General features: G+C 49.5%; 1 protein-coding gene across 5 annotated transcripts in view; it reads right to left on the bottom strand.

Annotated features, from left to right (window-relative positions):
• Positions 1-17,263, bottom strand: part of TIAM1 (TIAM Rac1 associated GEF 1) — a 151,930-nt gene that overhangs the window by 27,561 nt on the left and 107,106 nt on the right. For all 5 annotated transcript variants that reach the window (XM_036404191.2, XM_036404187.1, XM_036404186.2 and 2 more), the window contains 4 exons: positions 12,615-12,719; positions 10,538-10,619; positions 6,348-6,434; positions 3,170-3,394 (listed from right to left, as the gene is read on the bottom strand). In XM_036404191.2, the coding sequence (XP_036260084.1) occupies positions 3,170-3,394; positions 6,348-6,434; positions 10,538-10,619; positions 12,615-12,719 (499 nt within the window). The remainder of the gene's footprint in view (positions 1-3,169; positions 3,395-6,347; positions 6,435-10,537; positions 10,620-12,614; positions 12,720-17,263) is intronic.

Here is a 17,263-nt window from a genome sequence, read left to right as displayed (position 1 = left end):
CCGAGAACAAAAATCCAAGATCAACAAAAATCCAAGATCAACAAAAATCCAAGATGAACAAAAATCCAAGATGAACAAAAATCTAAGGTAACATCACAATATCCCAAACACAAGCAGGGACCCCTTTGTAAATGTCACGTAGGTAATGGATCCATGACAAAGCACAGCAGCAGAAAAAGAAAAGCTTCAATAAAACACAGAAGGAAAGGGTGGGGAAGATCAGCTGCCTCCCAGTCACACAATTGGGTGCAGAGCCTTGATTTCAGTCTCACCCCGGGCTAAGCCATCCCAGATTATTTCATGTGGCAGCTACAGAAGCTGCCAGGGACACCTGCACTCCTCCTGCACTCCTCCTGCTGGCTGGGAGAAATACTCCTCTCCTTTTGGGGAGGAACAGATGCCAGCCCAACGCTCCTGAAGGAATGTGAGTGCTGGGAGAGCTCTGTGGGAACACAGAAATCCCAACTCCCACCCTCTGCTCCCAGGGCACCCTCACCCCAGGGAAAGGCTGAGGCCCCAGCACTCAGGGTTTCAGTGACAATCACAAGGACAAGAGGCTTGTCAGAAGCTGCTGTCGAGCAGCAAATGGGGGCACCTTGTGGCCGGCTGGGAAAACGTGCAAGACTACCTCGATTTTCCAGCACAAAAGCCTCACTGGGAAAACTTCCATGAAAATGAAAAGGGGAAGATTTCAGGAAAATGTTGAATTGTAGCTGCCTGTGTAGGTTTAGTCCACATCTTGCACGAGGGTGCCTTTAGCAGTCCCCTCAGAAGGATTTGCCATGAGCTGTGTGGAAGCTTTCCTTGCTCCCTCTTTTCCCTCTTGTGCTATGAATATCACACTCCCCAAAGCCAGACTCAGCCCAGAACAGTTTTGATTACCTAGAAACTACTTCATTCTGGCAATCCCACTGATTTCTCCTGTATTCTAAATGATCCCAAAAAACTGAAGGAAGAGCTATAACCAGTGTCCTCTTCTGTTGTCAGACCCAGAGGAGCACATAGAAATTCAGGAACCAAACTTGTGGCAAACAATTCCCAGTTGCTGTAGAACCAATCTTCTGCCAGCTGGGCTCTCTGAGCAGGAATGTCCCTTCCCATGGCACTGTGCTCTGGGATCACCTGCACATGTCAACCCCTACATTTTGGTGTTTAAAACCTCCCTGTGAGTTCTCTGTGCACCTCACCAAACACACAGGGCCCCTGTGCTCCTGGCTGACCCCAGAGAGGGAGAATCACAGAGCCACAGAACCTCCTGAGCTGGAAGGGATCCACAAGGATCATATAGTCCAGTCCCTGGCCCTGCATAGACATCCCAAATCCCATCCTGAGGATCCCTGGAGCAGTGCTCAAAGGCTGCTGGAGCTCTGTGGGGCCGTGCCCATGCCCTGGGGAGCCTGGGCAGTGCCCAGCACCCTCCAATATCCAACACAACCCTCCCTGGCACAGCTGCAGCCCTTCCTGTCCCTGTCCCAGGGAGCAGAGATTGGAGCTGCCCCTCTGGAGGAAGCTGCAGACCCCAGGGAGATTCCCCTCAGCCTCCTCTCCTCCAGCTGAACATTCCAAGTGCCCCCAGCTGCTCCTTGTGTGGCCCCTCCAAACCCTTCTCCATCCTCATGTCCCTTCTTTGGGCACCCTCCAACAGCCTGAGACCTTTTTGAGGTTGTGGTGCCCCACACTGCACACAGAATGCTTTAACTCTTCCTCCCCTTGCCACACACACATCCTGAGGGCAAACCCAGAGGGAAAAGCACCCCTGAGCTGCCCAGAAGGAGCACTTGGGTCTGTGACTGTCCCTGGGTGTGGGGTGCCTGTGCTGATGACACTTTACCTCCTTAGATTCCCATCACCTCCACCATTTACTTAATGAAATTTCATTAAGTCACAGAATTTGAGTCATTCTTTTCTTATTTCTTTTGTGTAACTGTATGCAACTGTAGTGAAGTTCTAATTTTCTCAGGTAGCCATGAGAACCACATTCCTTGTTTAAAATCAATTTTTTTCCTAAGCTGTGTTTGCAATGAGCTATCTTTGGACATCCACTTCACATTATGCTGCCTCTTGAAGGCTAATCAAGAGTCACAGCTTATGCCTTACGCCCAACACCTCTCCTCAGACTCAGCTACAATCCCTGAATGCCCAGTCAGCTCCTGAATTGTGATCATTTCCAAGTATGAGGCTAAACACAACAGCTAAAGCATCTGGTGGCTATTTCAATCCTATATAAAGCTAGGACAAAAATTTTCCTTTCCTGTTTCCCTCATGATAGACTGAAAACTGCCCTTACTCAGATCATGAATATATGTTATCATTTACCACAGCAAAACTGCATTTTGATGTTTAAATTGCAAATAAGACTCCGCAGAAAAGCTGAGAAGAACACTTCTCACTTGCTTTGTGGTCCAGTGGGCACAGATTGTCAGCAGCTGGTATCAGTGAATGACTTGGTACATAAAAACTGACCAAGTGCAGGACTTTAGTCCAGCATGTCACTCACAGAGCCAGAGACACTGAACCTGGGAGATTTCTCTGATAAGGAGAAAGCCAAACAGCCTGCCCAAGAGCTGGGAGCCTGGTAACTTTTACACACTGCTGGCACTGTCATATTTGCTGAAAAATCCCCTTGCCCAGGATTTCTTCTCCCGGGAAGCTGAGAAGCCTCAGAGAAAAAGGAAAACAGTATCATCTCATTTGCTTCTCCTGTGTTTTCCTGCTTTGGAATGTGTTTGGACATTGTTTACCAACAGGGGATTGTTTCATTGGTTTCATGTGAATTATTTTGACTCATTGGCCAATCAGGGGCCAAGCTGTGTTGGACTCTGGAGAGAGTCACAAGTTTTCATTAGAATCTTTCTAGCCTTCTGTCTGTATCCTTTCTCTATTCTTTATGATAGTTTAGTATAGCATTCTTTAATATAACATAGATCATAAAATAATAAATTAGCCTTCTGAGAACATGGAGTCAGATTCCTTCCTCCCTTTGCTGTGGGACTCAGAAAATACAACACCCTGCAGGAAAGCCCAGCTTGGTGCTGATATTTTCCATGTCTTTGCCAGGATAAAGGGTACCCCTGTGAGCCCAGGACGCCGTGCCCAGCTCAGGCTGTAGCTGCCCTCGCTCCCAGCGGGGAATGAGCCCCCAGGAGCGCTTTGTGTGCTGCCCCCGTACCTTGGCTGCCCCCAGGGAAGGGCAGGGCGCCGTCCCCGGGCTCGGGGGGGTTCTCTGGGCGCCGTGGGGGCGGCTGTGCCAGCCTCTGGGCCTCCTCTGGCTCGGGGTGGGTGCGCACGGTGAGGCACAGCGAGGGCTGCGCCAGCGCCTCCTTCAGCAGCGCCGAGTCCAGCTCCTCTGCAGCTCTCTGGTTGATCTCCAGCACCTCATCGCCAGCCTTCAGGCCTGTGACACAGAGAAACGGGTCAGACTCACACAGCTGGGAGCTCTCGTGGGTGTTTGTGGCTAGAGATGATCATTAATGCCTGCAATGACACCGGGATGTGATGGACCTGGTGAGATCTGCTGCCTGGCTGCTCCTCCAGGGCCACCCTAAGAGCAGAGTGCCCAGGAAGCCCCTTGTCCCAGACTGGAAGGCAAGATGTATTCTATTTGCCATTTTTTTCCACATCTGCTGATAACAGCTATTGAATGTCACTGCATGGCTGATAAGAACTGCAGCATCCCACTGGGAGATGTGAGCCCAGAGGGAGAAGCCAAGCACTGCTACCTGGATATAATCTGGAGATTCCGGAACACCAGCACAGCTTCTCCACTGGATTTCCCAGAGGAACAGCAGCTGCCTCTGCCACTGGATCTTCAGAGGAAGACTACACCCTTTTCCAAAGGAGCCCTGCTCCAACAGAACCACCCCTGACACTGCAGGAAGGCTGAGCCACAATTCCAATGGTTCTGCTGCCAACACCCTGACCCACAGGGTGTCAGGCTGTGTTCTGACTCTGGCAGCGTTGGTTTAGGTTCATTTTGTCTTTTTATTTTCTTCCCTAGTAGAGAACTGTTATTCCTGCTCCCATATTTTTTGCCTGAGAGCCCCCTTAATTTCAAATTTATAGCAATTCAGAGGGAGGGGGTTCACATTTCCCATTTCAGGGCAGGCTCCTGCCTTCCTTAGCAGACACCACGACATCCCTCACAAGGTGCCAGCAGCCATGAATCCCCTTTCTCCTCACAGCACAGCTGCTGTGCACGCTGCACCCCACAACACAGCGACCCTTCCCGAGGGCCATGGCAGCACAGGGCTGCTCAGGAGGCAGACCTGAGCCCTGCTCAGCTAGTCCTGGCTCTTCTGCCAGCCTGCCTCCAGCAGTTATTTATAGCAGCAGCGCCCCAGGGAGAAGGGGATGTGCAGGGAGCAGCTGACTCCCCTGACAGGGATGCTGAGGGCAGCGTGCAGCCCTGCCAGGTGACACGGCCATCCTGACCTTCCCCGAGGTGACACAGCACTCCTGACCTTCCCCACAGCCAGCTGGGCCCTCCCTGAGCAGCAACAGAGAGCTGCAGAGGGGTTTAATCCCAAAATCAATCCCAAATAACCCCTGCAGGCAGGCAGCAGCACAGCAGTGCCACAGCCCTGGCTGCTGGACCATCCCCATCTCCACCCTTGCCCTTACAGGGATGAGAGCTGGAATCTACAGAACAGGGGTGACCATCCCTGCCATGTGCTGACACCCTGAAAGCCTGCATGAACCTTAAAAACCTGGATGAAATCTCCAGGAGTACTGACCCACACTGCAGGAGGGAGCTTCCTTAAAAAAATGGAGATCTCCCTAAATGCATGTAATTGTGCCCAGAAACTCCAGTGTGGTGTGCAGTTTCAGGGAGAATCCCATGCACTAGAGAGAGTAGCTACAAAGTAAATGGGCTGTAAAATCATAGCTGAAAGAGGGACAAAACAAGGCAAGTCAAGCATTTCACATTATTTAATTTATTCTACTTAGTGATTCTGTGTCATTATAGTAGCACACTAATAGGCCTGCAACCATAAACATTGGATCTGAGGCTCCATTTACTCTTTGCAGCCTTTGTTTTGTATCATCTGGGATAAAGCCTCACGTCTATCTCAGTACAAGCAAGGAGCTCCCATTCCAATAAGGAATGCCTGCCTTGCTAGGGTACCCCAACAGAAAAAAAACAAAAGGATAAATCACAAAAATTACCAGGAGAAGATAAAAGTCTGTTAATTGGAGGAAAGACTGAAAATGGAATGCAGCATCTCATCTGATGGAGGGCAGTCAAATGCAGACAATGCATGTAAATAATGGGAGGCACAGAGGGTGTTCCTGCCTTCCTGCTGCTACCCCAGGGAATCTTGTCCCAGTACCCTGCTGACTGCTGTCCATAGAGAAGTGCCTTCCCAGGTCAGCTCTGGGCAGCCACACATCCCCGAGTGTTCCCAGTGCCTGTGCTTGCACTGCAGCCCCGCAGGAGGCACTCTGTGCTCACACATCCAGCAGGAACCAAAAAAACCAAAAGCAAACCAGGGAAGCACTGGTGAAACCCCCACCACCCTCTCCTGACCCCACACAGGAGCCCACAGGGTGTCACCTCCCTGTGGCAGCCTGGCACGGAGACCCCCAGGCTCTGCCCAGGGCTTCTGGCAGGATATCCCTCCTGTTTACCAGGGATGCTGTGGGGCTGAGGGACAGGACAGAGCAAGAGTCTTTTCATGTTTAGCACTCAGCTACGTGGGTTTCTGGGTGCACCTCCAGGCTGTCCCCACTCCCTGACCTGCTCCTGCCTCCCCTGTGCCCCTTTGGCCACTCATGCCCAGCCCCACCAGCCCAGCTCACAGAACTGCCAGGGCATTTTCCATCAGCTGGGCTGGCCCAGCACAGTGCCAGGCTCAGCACCAGGCCAAGGGGGGAGCAGCCTGGGGACAGCAGCCTTTGGAACAGCTTTTGGCAAGGGCCAGAGCTGAATAAGCTCTGCAAGGTCACAGAAACCCTCTCCAGGAGAGCTCTGAGGGTGCTTCTGAGGGCTCTGCACACACCAATGGTTAGGAAGAGATGAGACTCTTCTCACCCCTCGTGGTGCCCTAGTTCAGAAATGTGGACGGGTTCCAGCGGTGAGCTCCCTGCCCAGTGCAGCAGGGGGGCAGTGGATGGGAAATGCAGTGGCCTCAGCTTGGGGAAGCTGCCCCAAAGCAGACCCAGCTCTGCCCTGGGAGGAGCTGGCAGCCCGGCCATCCCTGCTGCCCTCTGCCCCAGCTGCTGCCACCCTTCCTGCAAAGGCTGGGAGCACCACCAGAGGCAGCAATCCTACCACAGGGAGCACTGAGACCCTTCCCCTGTATTTGTGTGGCAGGGACTGAGCTGGGAGGGCTCTGGGGGTGCTTTACCTTTCTTGAAAGCCAGGCCTGTGTCCTTGACGCCGTTCACGTAGAGCCGGCGAATCCCCTCCTCTTCCACCGAGGACAGAGAGAAACCTGGGGAGACACCAGGAGCGCTCAGAGGAAGCCAGCCCCTTCCAGGGTGTCCCAGCCACTGCTCTGCAGCCAAGGCTGGGCTGTTCCTGCCCTGAGCAGGCAGGAATCCCTCCCCTCTTCCTCCCCTCAAACCTTGACACAACGGCAAAGTTCAGCAAGGAAAGCGGCTCTAACAAAAACCTGAGCTGAATGTCTGAGTGCATATCCCACTTATCTGCAGACATATCTGAGGACACCACAGCTGCAAAGCCTTGGAACAGATCCCCAGTTCTCTTGCCATCAAAGGTCACTCCAGAAGGTTTTGCTGTTTGCAGACCAAAGCTGCACAGAGCCCTGGTTTGGGACAAAGGTGGGAATCCAAGAGGCACAGCTGATGTGCCACCCCAAACTGAGGCAGGGCACAACAGTTCCTGCTAGAACAGAGAGCTGATCTCTGCTTTTGGAGATTCGTGTCTGTAGAAATGCCCCTTTCCCTTTGCTAGAACAGAGAGCTGATCTCTGCTTTTGGAGATTCATGTCTGTAGAAATGCCCCCTTCCCTTTGCTAGAACAGAGAGCTGATCTCTGCTTTTGGATATTCATGTCTGTAGAAATGCCCCCTTCCCTTTGCTAGAACAGAGAGCTGATCTCTGCTTTTGGAGATTCATGTCTGTAGAAATGCCCCTTTCCCTTTGCTAGAACAGAGAGCTGATCTCTGCTTTTGGAGATTCGTGTCTGTAGAAATGCCCCTTTCCCTTTGCCCCTTGTGCTGGCACAGCCTGTCATGTGCCAAGTCTCAGCTTGGCACACATTTCATGCTCACCAGAGACCTGCAGAGCAGCCCTGGAGTGGAAGTGCTGACACAGCCTCATTCTAAACAGTGCAAATGGGACTGTGAGCTCTGGGCTGGGGGGTTTTCCTGCCATTTGTGGGTGACACAGTAAGATAACAGCTGTAAAGGAAATACATCCACCAAATTAAATGCAGGTTGTTTATTTACTGTGGAGAGTTATCTAAAGCAGAACATTTGCCTTTCTGAAACTTCATTACTCCCTAAATGAGTACAGGCAACCATTTGCTCTCTCTTTTTCTAGAGACTAGAAAAACATTTACAAACCTCTGGGGGGAGTCGTTTGTTTTGACATGGAATCAGCCACCAGCCAAGCAGTGCAGATGTGCTGGGAGCCTATCCTGACTATAGGACTCCTTTCAAGCTGATCCTTATGGCTGAGAGCTATTTTTTCATCCGGGATTTAAAAATAAAATAAAATTTAAAAAGAAGAAGAAGGAAAGAGGGGGAAGAAGGTGGCAGCTCAGAAGTGAGAAGCATATGGCCTTTCATGACTTACTGAGCTACTTGGAACCTGCCTGGGAGCTCCTGGGGCTGAATCAAGTGAAATTTGTGAAGCTCACTCAACACACCAGCTTTGGCAGAGAGAAGAACCCTCCACTAAAAGAGCAGCTGTAAAACAGAGTAGTTATTGGCTGTCATCACCACAAAGCCTACCTGGAAAACCCTGGAAAAACAGAGAGTGTGCCCAAGGCTGCGGTTTGAGTCAGCACAAAGCACTGGTTCCTAAGAGCCCTTTTAAACTGAAATTCCGTTTTGGGCCAAACTCCACACATTAAAACCAGGCTGAGGGGCAGCTCAAGCTCTCACTGGGAGGAGATCAGCATGTCCAAGCAGCCCCAGGTTCCATCTCTCCTACGAGGAAAGGCTGAGAGAATTGGCATTGTTCATCCTGGGAAAGAGAAGCTTTGGGAATGCAGCTTGCCTGAAGGGAGCCCACAGGAAGGATGGAGAGAGACTCATGACAGGACAAGGGGGAATGCCTTCAAACCAAAAGAGAGCAGGTTTAGATGGGATTTTGGGAAGGAATTCCCTGTGAGGGTGGGCAGGCCCTGGCACAGGGTGCCCAGAGCGGCTGTGGCTGCCCCTGGATCCCTGGCAGTGCCCAAGGCCAGGCTGGACAGGGCTGGGAGCAGCCTGGGACAGTGGAAGGTGTCCCTGCCATGGCAGGGATGAGCCTAAAGGTCCCTTCCAACCCATAGAATTCTGGGATTCTATGATTCCTCTATGAGAAGACCTCTGCCTCCTTCAATCCATCAGGCCTGAATGCACATGTGGCTGCTTCTGAATTCATCTTGGAGCCATACCCATAAATCCTGCAGTTATTCCTGGCAGAAAGGGCATAAGGAGCAATTACACAGGTTGTCATCAGCTGTAAGAGATGAGAGATGGGCAGCTGCCACCAGCCCATCTCACACCCACAGGTAGCCCCTGCACAGACAGAATGTGACCCTGCCCTGCTGTGACGGTGCCAGAGCTTGCCCTGCCATGCACTCAGGTGACAAACACCTCAGCCCAGTGGCTGTGCAGGCTGCACACACGTGGGGACAGCAGGGATGTGCAGTTCCACCTGGCTGCCTTCCACAGGGGCTCCACACAGGGGAGGAAGGGCAGGAGTGGGTGGAAGCCACAGTGATTGCATAAGCTGGCACTGCTGCCAAAAACATTAAAAAACATTACCATCAAACTGTGCATGGGTTCTGAAACCCAGGTGGGAAAGAGATGGCTGCTGACCCTGGCAGAGCCTTCTCTCTTCACTGCAAAGTTCTGATGGCAGGAGAACAAAAATCTCTGAGTGCACGTGGCCTTGAACAAATCCACCTCCAGATAACCCCCTCAGCCCCCTGCCATGACCAGCTGCTGGTGAACATGCCAGCATTCCACCAGCTGGAATCCAAGGATTCTTACTGATTTCTGCCCTCACAGCCCTGGCAAAGAGAAAAGAGGGGAGAACATCTGCGCTCAGGCCATCAGCAAAGCACCCCATGGGAGATGCAGCACTGGCAGACCCTCCAGGAGTGCCTCTCGCTGCCACAGACACACTGCTGGGAGCAGGAACAGCACAGAGTGCTCCCAGGTGAGCTCTCCCTGAGAGGTGGTGCTGGAATGAGGGGATCTTTAAGGCCCTGTCCAGCCCCAGCTGCTCCAGGACTGTGTGATTTCAGCACACACTCCTCACTGGATGGACACACAGGGAGACACACGCACACCACAGAAATCCTTCTGCCAATTAGAGGCAAACCACATTTGGCTATTTGCCCTCAATGAGAGAAAAGGCAGCTTTTTTGGGGTGCTTTGAGCATTCCCTGCTGCAGGGTCAGAGCACTGCACAGCTCCACCCCACACCTCACACAGCTGATCTCATCTCACAGAGCATCTCACTTTTATTTTTCCATTTATCCCTTAGGAAAAAAAAAGAAGAAGAAAAATAAATAAACAGGAAATGCTATGAGAGCCCCAACTCTTCATAAAAATGAACCCTGAACCATCACTGGGCTGGTGAATGTTTCTTTCTTAGGCCTGCAATATTCAAGCCCCAGTCACTCCCATTGCTTTGCAGCACAGCTCAATATTCCAATGGCCTGCAGCTGTATAATAAGCAGCTGGGGATTCAGAATTATTCTAGTCATTAAAGCAGAATATTTAGATAAACAGCAAAAAGATGCAGATTGGCTTCCTGTGGGGGAGGCTGCACAGATAACTCTAAAATACACTGCAGAATTGGAACTGGCAGGCCAAAGGGCAAACTCACCAGGCTGGAGGGCTGTAACCTGAAATACCTGAAAGCTGACAAGTGTGAGCTGCACAGAGATGGGAGATTCTGCTGAAATTACACAGGGAGACCCTTGTCCTGGCTTTGTGTTTGACACAGCTCTGCCTGGCTCCGGTGTCCCTGGGACATCCTCGAGGGCTGGAGCATCCCTGGGACACCCTGGAGCCAGGCATGCCCAGCCTCAGGAATGATGGGGCAGGCAGGAACCCACCTGGCCCTGGCAGGAGGGAAGAAGCCCAAGAGCCTCTCTGGAGCTGCCTGGCCACAGGACTCAGATCCTCGTGGCCCCCCAAGGAGGGGGCAAGGAGGAAGGAGTGAGTGAGGGGTGGGATGAGGAGGAAGGAGTGGTGAATGCTGCTGTGGGTGGCTCAGCAATCACAAGTGCTTCTCTCACTGTGCTCAAGAGACCTCTCAGGTACACCAGTAAACAGCAAGAACCTGCTAGAACTGACTGGGGAGAAACAGCAAAACAAGACAGGAGAACAGGCAAAACAAAACTCACCATAAATATCAGAGGATGCATCAGACTTCTCCATCTGAATGTGCTGGGTAATTTTCTGACAGATTTCTATTTCCTTGTACAGCTGAATAGAGGGGGAAAAAAACAAACACAAAAATATGTCACTGTGGGAGGACACATCAATTGTAATGGTTTGGAACAGATTTTTGGGTTTTAATTACAGGCAGAAGAGAGGGACTGTGGTCATTGTTTATCAGTTTCTCTCCACCTGTGTGAGAGGCATTAGCAGTGTCACTCAGCTCTGCTGTTGGAACACAGTTAGAGAGGAGGAAGCAGTGTTTTCCCACCCCCAGCACAAAACACAGCACCCATCTATTTCCCTCAGTCAATACCATCTTGAGTGCATGACAAACACAGCTTCTGTTCCTGTTTTCCTAATTTACAGGTAGCAATAGCTCAATGTTTTATCTTATTTTAATGAAGACATTGCAGGAATTCAATTATTCAACAGCATTAAAATCACAAGGAGTGGTTTTGTTTGTTAAACACATTTCTCCATTATCAGACCATCAGATTTGCTATAGCTCAGCCTGACATGTCACCTTTAACACCTTGATGTTTATTTGTACCAAGGAAAGGCCCCAAGTGTTTGAAATGGTCATTAACATCCTTCTTGGGAGACCAGCACAAATTCACACCCAGGCAATAGCCCAGAAGTCCCTCCACAGCAGCTGCAAATCCCTCTGCCTTTCAGCACTGAAGTAACAAACCAGCCTTTGTCTTCAGAAAAAATCATTGCCCCAGGTGAACAGAGCCCACGGGTGAATATTAATTCTGTTTACACGCTGCTGTGAGCGTGTAAAAACGCAATTTGCAATAATTAACATTATGAAACTCAGTGTTTGGACTGCAGTGCTAAACTGTTCCTTTAGAAAAGAAGAGGACCTCGTTTGCAAAAGGTTCCCCTGATAAAAATGCAATTTTATCTCCTGCTTCTATCAGCACTGCAAAAATCAGTATTACAGAATAGTTACAGCCCGATGGAAGGAGCTCCATATTCTCCCCAAACAAGCCCACGTGAGAAGCAAACATGCAAAGTGTTTTGATTTAATATCCCCACATCAGACACCATCCTGCAGCACCCATCTCTACCATTCCCTGCACAGTGCCAGTGACAGAGTTTTGGGTTAATTACAGCTTTTCAGAATACCCAGTAAGTGATGATGACTCTGTCAATCCTACACCCTCTCAACACAAGTCCCCAGAGTCCTTCCAGACAACCACAGCCAAAAGCTGTCTCCTCTGAGCTTTCATTTTCCCCAACTCTATCACACTTCCCAGTCCTAGCACTCCTCTAGCACTTTCTCACTAGTTTTTGTTGTTGTTGTTGACAGCATTAATGGAAAATCCCAAAAGTCCTTTGCTAAACGAGCAAAACCCCCATAACTAGCAAAGTTTTACTTTTTATAAGTAAACCAGTCACCAGTGTAAAGGACCTTAAAAAGGTTTACAGCATGCCTGTGTAGAATCACAGAGTTAAAGCATGACATTAATCCTGTTTGGTCTTTTTTTTAATCTCTCATGGCAGAATTCCTTTGAAGTCTGCTTTCGAGATGAATGAGATGAGAACAGCCAGCTGAGGCAATTAAGGAAGCATATTCTCACACGTAACTCCAGACCTTCCTGACCTCAATCTTTACCTCACCATCAGGAAGAAAACCCAAGAAACACCCAACAACTCGTGTGTTTTCCCCCTCTTTAAAACTCAGACAGTGTGCTGTCTGTAAAGCCTCCATGTGTCTGTAAAACCTCCGTGGACAACATGAACAACAGGAAAAGACAACTTGGAGGGAAGTTACGCTTCAATGCAGCTTAGAGTGACTTTCACACTGCCTGTGGCTGTCCCTCCTCTCTCCCCGGACACATCCACACACAAATGTGAGCTAAACACCAACACAGGATGAAAGGTTTGGAGAGATCCCTTTGCTGAAGGCCAATTTGCTATGGTCTGCAAAGCACCGTAATTGCAAGGTGAAAAGCATTACTCTGCGTGCTGCAGAACTCAGATAAACACTAATTAACAGCGGTGTCATCTCAGCAGCCCGGTGGGCAGCATTACCAGCTCATAGATCTCCTCCTCTGGCTTTGGCACGTAGAACTGGATCTGGTTCTCCAGCAGGAACTTGAGGCGCAGGTAGTGAGCAGAGCAGTCCAGCTGGTGTGTCTGCAAGAGAAGGGAGCCTTTAGAAAAGCAGGATTGCCCTCATCTCTGACCCTCACAGCAGCACCTTCCAGCACCACCAACCTCCTGCCTGAAAGCTGAACAGACCTGCCGTTCCTGCTCTCCCCCAGGAATAAAATCCATGTACCCACCCGGGGCACTCTGCTGGCCTGGCATTCTGCTCCCTCCCAAGCCATTCCAGAAATGAGCCCAATAAGCTGCAACAGAAACCTCAGAGCATGCCTCTGGATAAAAGGGTATCTAACTAAATGTTCTGCTAACAGAGCAAAATAGAGCAGGAGAGGTGTTCTCTCTTTGGTTTGGGTTTTTTTAGCATCTTCATCATTTAGCACAAAAATATGATGTGGCAGATTTCAAGCAAGGTTAATCAACACAAAAAATCTGTCTGTCCTCTAAATTCCAAGCAGCTCAGGTTACAATGGCTGGAAGCAGCCAAGAGCTGCATCCTGGATTGCATCCCAGTGGAAGCAGGTCACACCATTTTAATGAATTAGTTATAATTAGCTGAGGATAGAGCATTTGGTCTGGGAGATGTTAATGACCTTTTCTCAGCATGATTAATAAGGTTGATTTAAGCAGAGGTTAATGCAGTGTGTAATCAAAACACATTACAAGTATGATAAACACAAAGGATATCATCCAGGAGTTACTTTCAAAGTTCCTAAACTGAATCTAATGAGAAACCCCAAAGTGATTCACAGATACAGGAGGTAAATTCTCCTCACTGTCACTTCTGAAATCTCACTATTAAAGGCTTTTATACCTCAGCCTTTTCATTTTACTCCAGCAAATTACCAAGGTTTCTCAGGCTGTGCTGAAAACAATGGCTTATCTGAAAACTCATGCACGAGCAACATTATTGCCTGTTTGTCCTGTTTTTTAAAGCCTGGCTTTTCCAGTTCCAGCATGATCCAGCAGCACTGAGGTGATGAGCAATGTACCTGTGGAGAACATCCCACCCTGACCCTCCAGCAAACACTCAAGAGAACAGGAAACACTTTGGAAAGTCTGGATTAGCCCAGGAGTAAAAAAACTACCAATAATAGGAAGGAAAACCAAAACAGATCTATTGCTGCACTCTGCACAGTGCTCTGTTCAAATATGTCCAACCCAAAAAATCAAATTATCCTTGGATGAAATGGAGTACCTGAAATGGAACAACCTCTGTAATCCAGGCAAATTCCTAGTTAATTAACTAATGACTGAATCTATCCAGAGCCAAAAGAAAAACAGCTGACTGTTGGAGATATCCTTGCTCCCCCACTTTTCTTTTTTGGAAAGCTTCTTGCTTGCTTTTCCCACTGATTGCTGCTGTTTTCAGCAGTTCTCTCTTTACAGACATACACATACAAACAACCCAGAAATCAAAGGGAAGCAGAATTGGCATTGAAGGTTCAGAAATGATACAGAGGAGCCCTGGGTCACTTTCTGCTCAGCTTAGTTAACTGTCCCTAGACACAGAGGTGTCTTAAACAAAAAACACAGAGAGGAGACCTAAACCCACTGAGTGGGGGATGGGGGTGTCCAGGGAAGGGAATGGAGCCCCAGGAGAGGCTGAGAAGCTGGGAAGGGGCTCAGCCAGGGGCAAAGGAGGCTCAGGGGGGCCCTTGTGGCTCTGCACAAGTCCCTGACAGGAGGGGACAGCCAGGAGGGAACGGGGACAGGAGGAGAGGGAACAGCCACAGGCTGGGCCAGGGCAGGCTCAGCAGGAATTTCCCCACGGAAAGGAACAGACAGCCCAGGGAGGTTCGGAGTGCCCATCCCTGGAGGTGTCCAGGGAATTCCTGGAGGTGGCACTCAGTGCTCTGGGTGGGGACAAGGTGGGCATTGGGCACAGCCTGGGCTCCGTGGTCTGGGAGGGCTTTTCCAACCTGAAAGATTCTGTGATTCTGTGATCCTGTGAAGCTGGCAGCCTCCTTCTCCTGCCCCTGGGGTGGATCTCCTCCCTGGGTCCTGTGCCCAAGCTGCACCTCAGGAGTGTCTGATGGGCAGTGCCAGCTGTGCTGCCACCACCCAAAGCCCAGGGCTGGCACATCCATGGCCCACCAACATCCTTCCCTTGTGGAGGAGACCCAAGGGATGCTTTCCAGCCTGCCCAGGCAGGCAGAAATCACCACCTGGGATGAATTTATCCAATCTGGGCAGGCTGAATTTATCCAGGCTCTGGGCAGAGCATCAGCTGAAGGCAAACCTGGGTAAAACACTCGTATTTAGAGCCATGCATTTCTTCCAACAAACCCCATCAGCTCAAGTGGATGCCATCAATCCAGTACACTGTGATCCCATCCAGGCCAGGAATGAGAGTCCCGACCATGAGCCACCCCATTTAGCTAATTAACATCCTACAGCTGCCCCAGGGCTGTGTCTACCTCAAAATCTGACACTGGTTAGAGTGTCTCAAACAGGGCCACGATGCTCTACTGAAGTGAAAGGAAAAGGTCCCTGGAATGTGGACACAGCCAGGCTGCCCTAAAAGCCAAACCATTAACCCACTTTTTGTTGCTGGGAGCTGCATCCACATGTGGGAGGTGGGAGCAGAAACAGGGCAGCTTTAATGATATGAATATCCTTTCAGGACCACCCAAAATACCTTTCAGCCGTCCAAATCAGCTTCTTGGTTTATTTATTTCTCTCCTAATAACTCTAGCTAGGTCTGGACTAAATTAAGCAGCTAACCCTGTTTAAAGCACAGCCTGACAGCTCAACTGAGGTGCTCCAGGAGAGGAATTTACAGCCGGGCTGGGATCCCATTCAAGAGGCTCCAAGTGCCACAGTGGGCTGGCACACAAGCCCAGCTCCTTGTGGCCAAGGAGAGGGCCTGGCACGTTCTCCAGCAGCACAGGAATGTGGCCATCCCACTGCTCCTGTGTGGCCCCAGCTCTCCCAGCAGGAAAACACCAGCCTAAAAGTAAAGGAAGCCCCCAGAGCACCAGGCTCAACTTCTCAGAGGCTCTGAGCACAAACCCTGACAGCTTGGGCTATCTGCTTCTTGCCCCTCATGCAGATCCCTTTGAAAAATGTAAATGGTGAGGGGGAAAAAAAAACCCAACCTTTTTTTGCCTCACTTTTTATGCAGTCAAAAGACAAAATGCCATGTAGTCATCTGGGCTTGTTTTTTACTGCTATTATCTCCATATTGGGTTTTGGTGTTATTATCTCCACACTGGCTCTGCCTAAATCTGTATACAGAGTGTGATTTCCTCCTCCATTTTAAGACATACCATTATGCAAATGCTACTAATGCATATACATTCCTTCACACTGAGCAGTGTCATCACAGAATCACAGGATGGTTAAGATTGGAAGGGACCAACTATTTTCTATCAGCCAGAGAAAGATATTTAATGCATATACACTGAGTTTTCCTGCCTTCCAAGTGATGTTGCTAGTTACATCTGAGGAGAAATCTTTGAGAAACCACTTTAAAAAATGCTTTAAACACTCCTCCCACCAATCCTGAATCATAAAAGTGTCACAAAGCATCCTCCAAAGCCTAACTGGCTGTATAATAACAAGCAGCAATGTTAGCATAAGAACACATTTTCCACAATGACTTTAGTGCATTGAATGTTCTCCAACAGAAGAATCAAGCTCAGTTTAGCAGCACAGATTTAACCACATCCACAAACATGAGGAGGTTTATATGAAATGTAGAGCTTGAAATGTTTACTGTACCAGAACTTGACTGGTTCTCAGATGGCAGATGGCAAACTGATGTGAAATGATGTGGATCGGATATTAAAGGGGGGAAAATGAGCTGAATGCAAGAGATAGAAGAAAGAGATTGATTATTAAATGCTACAGAAAAAAGGCATCTCGACAGTGCTTTTCAGGCTGAAAACTCTTACAGAAAGGAAAGAAACAGATAGTAGCTCTTGAGAAAACACTCCCCAACCTCCCCTTCTCCTTAAACACCCCCACCCACCGCAGCAAAAGCACAGAGAGAGACCAGACCCTCAGCAGGCACCTGCTGAAACCACGGAGCTGCTCCAGCCAAGGATCCAGTCCACTGAGTTAACCATCCTCACCCAAAGCAGAACATAAACCCTAAAAATAAACCATTACTAATCATGTGTCATCCAGCTTCCCTGTTATGCCTCTCTCCAAAAATGTCATCTTTTGCTGAAGACAAAGCAGAGCTTTCAGAAGCTGCAGCGCACCTGGCAGAGAGACGAGCGCACCGTGCAATTACTGGAAACAAACGCCTTTCTCTCACCTTCCCTCTCTTTAGAGGCACATGCAACACGCTCTGAAAGTCCCCCAAGTTAAGCTCTCAATAGTAATAAATGTTTTCTTTTCTCCTGCTGTTGTTGTTGTACAAAGCAGACTCACTTTTCAGAGCGGCACGTGACAGGTCTCGCTCGCTCCGAAAACACACATTAGGCAGCTGCCAGAGCTGAAAGCCTGTGTTTAATTTGTCAAAGTTTCCAACTCTTTAGAGATGGAACTCTTTTTAATGGCCCAACGTCTCTGATACTTCATCTGGCACAGAAATCCAGGTGGTTTTTCTTCTCCCCCACTCCAAC

Source organism: Molothrus ater, chromosome 2 (assembly GCF_012460135.2).
Source record: "Molothrus ater isolate BHLD 08-10-18 breed brown headed cowbird chromosome 2, BPBGC_Mater_1.1, whole genome shotgun sequence".
NCBI lineage: Eukaryota > Metazoa > Chordata > Aves > Passeriformes > Icteridae > Molothrus > Molothrus ater.
This window is presented reverse-complemented; position numbering and strand designations above follow the sequence as displayed.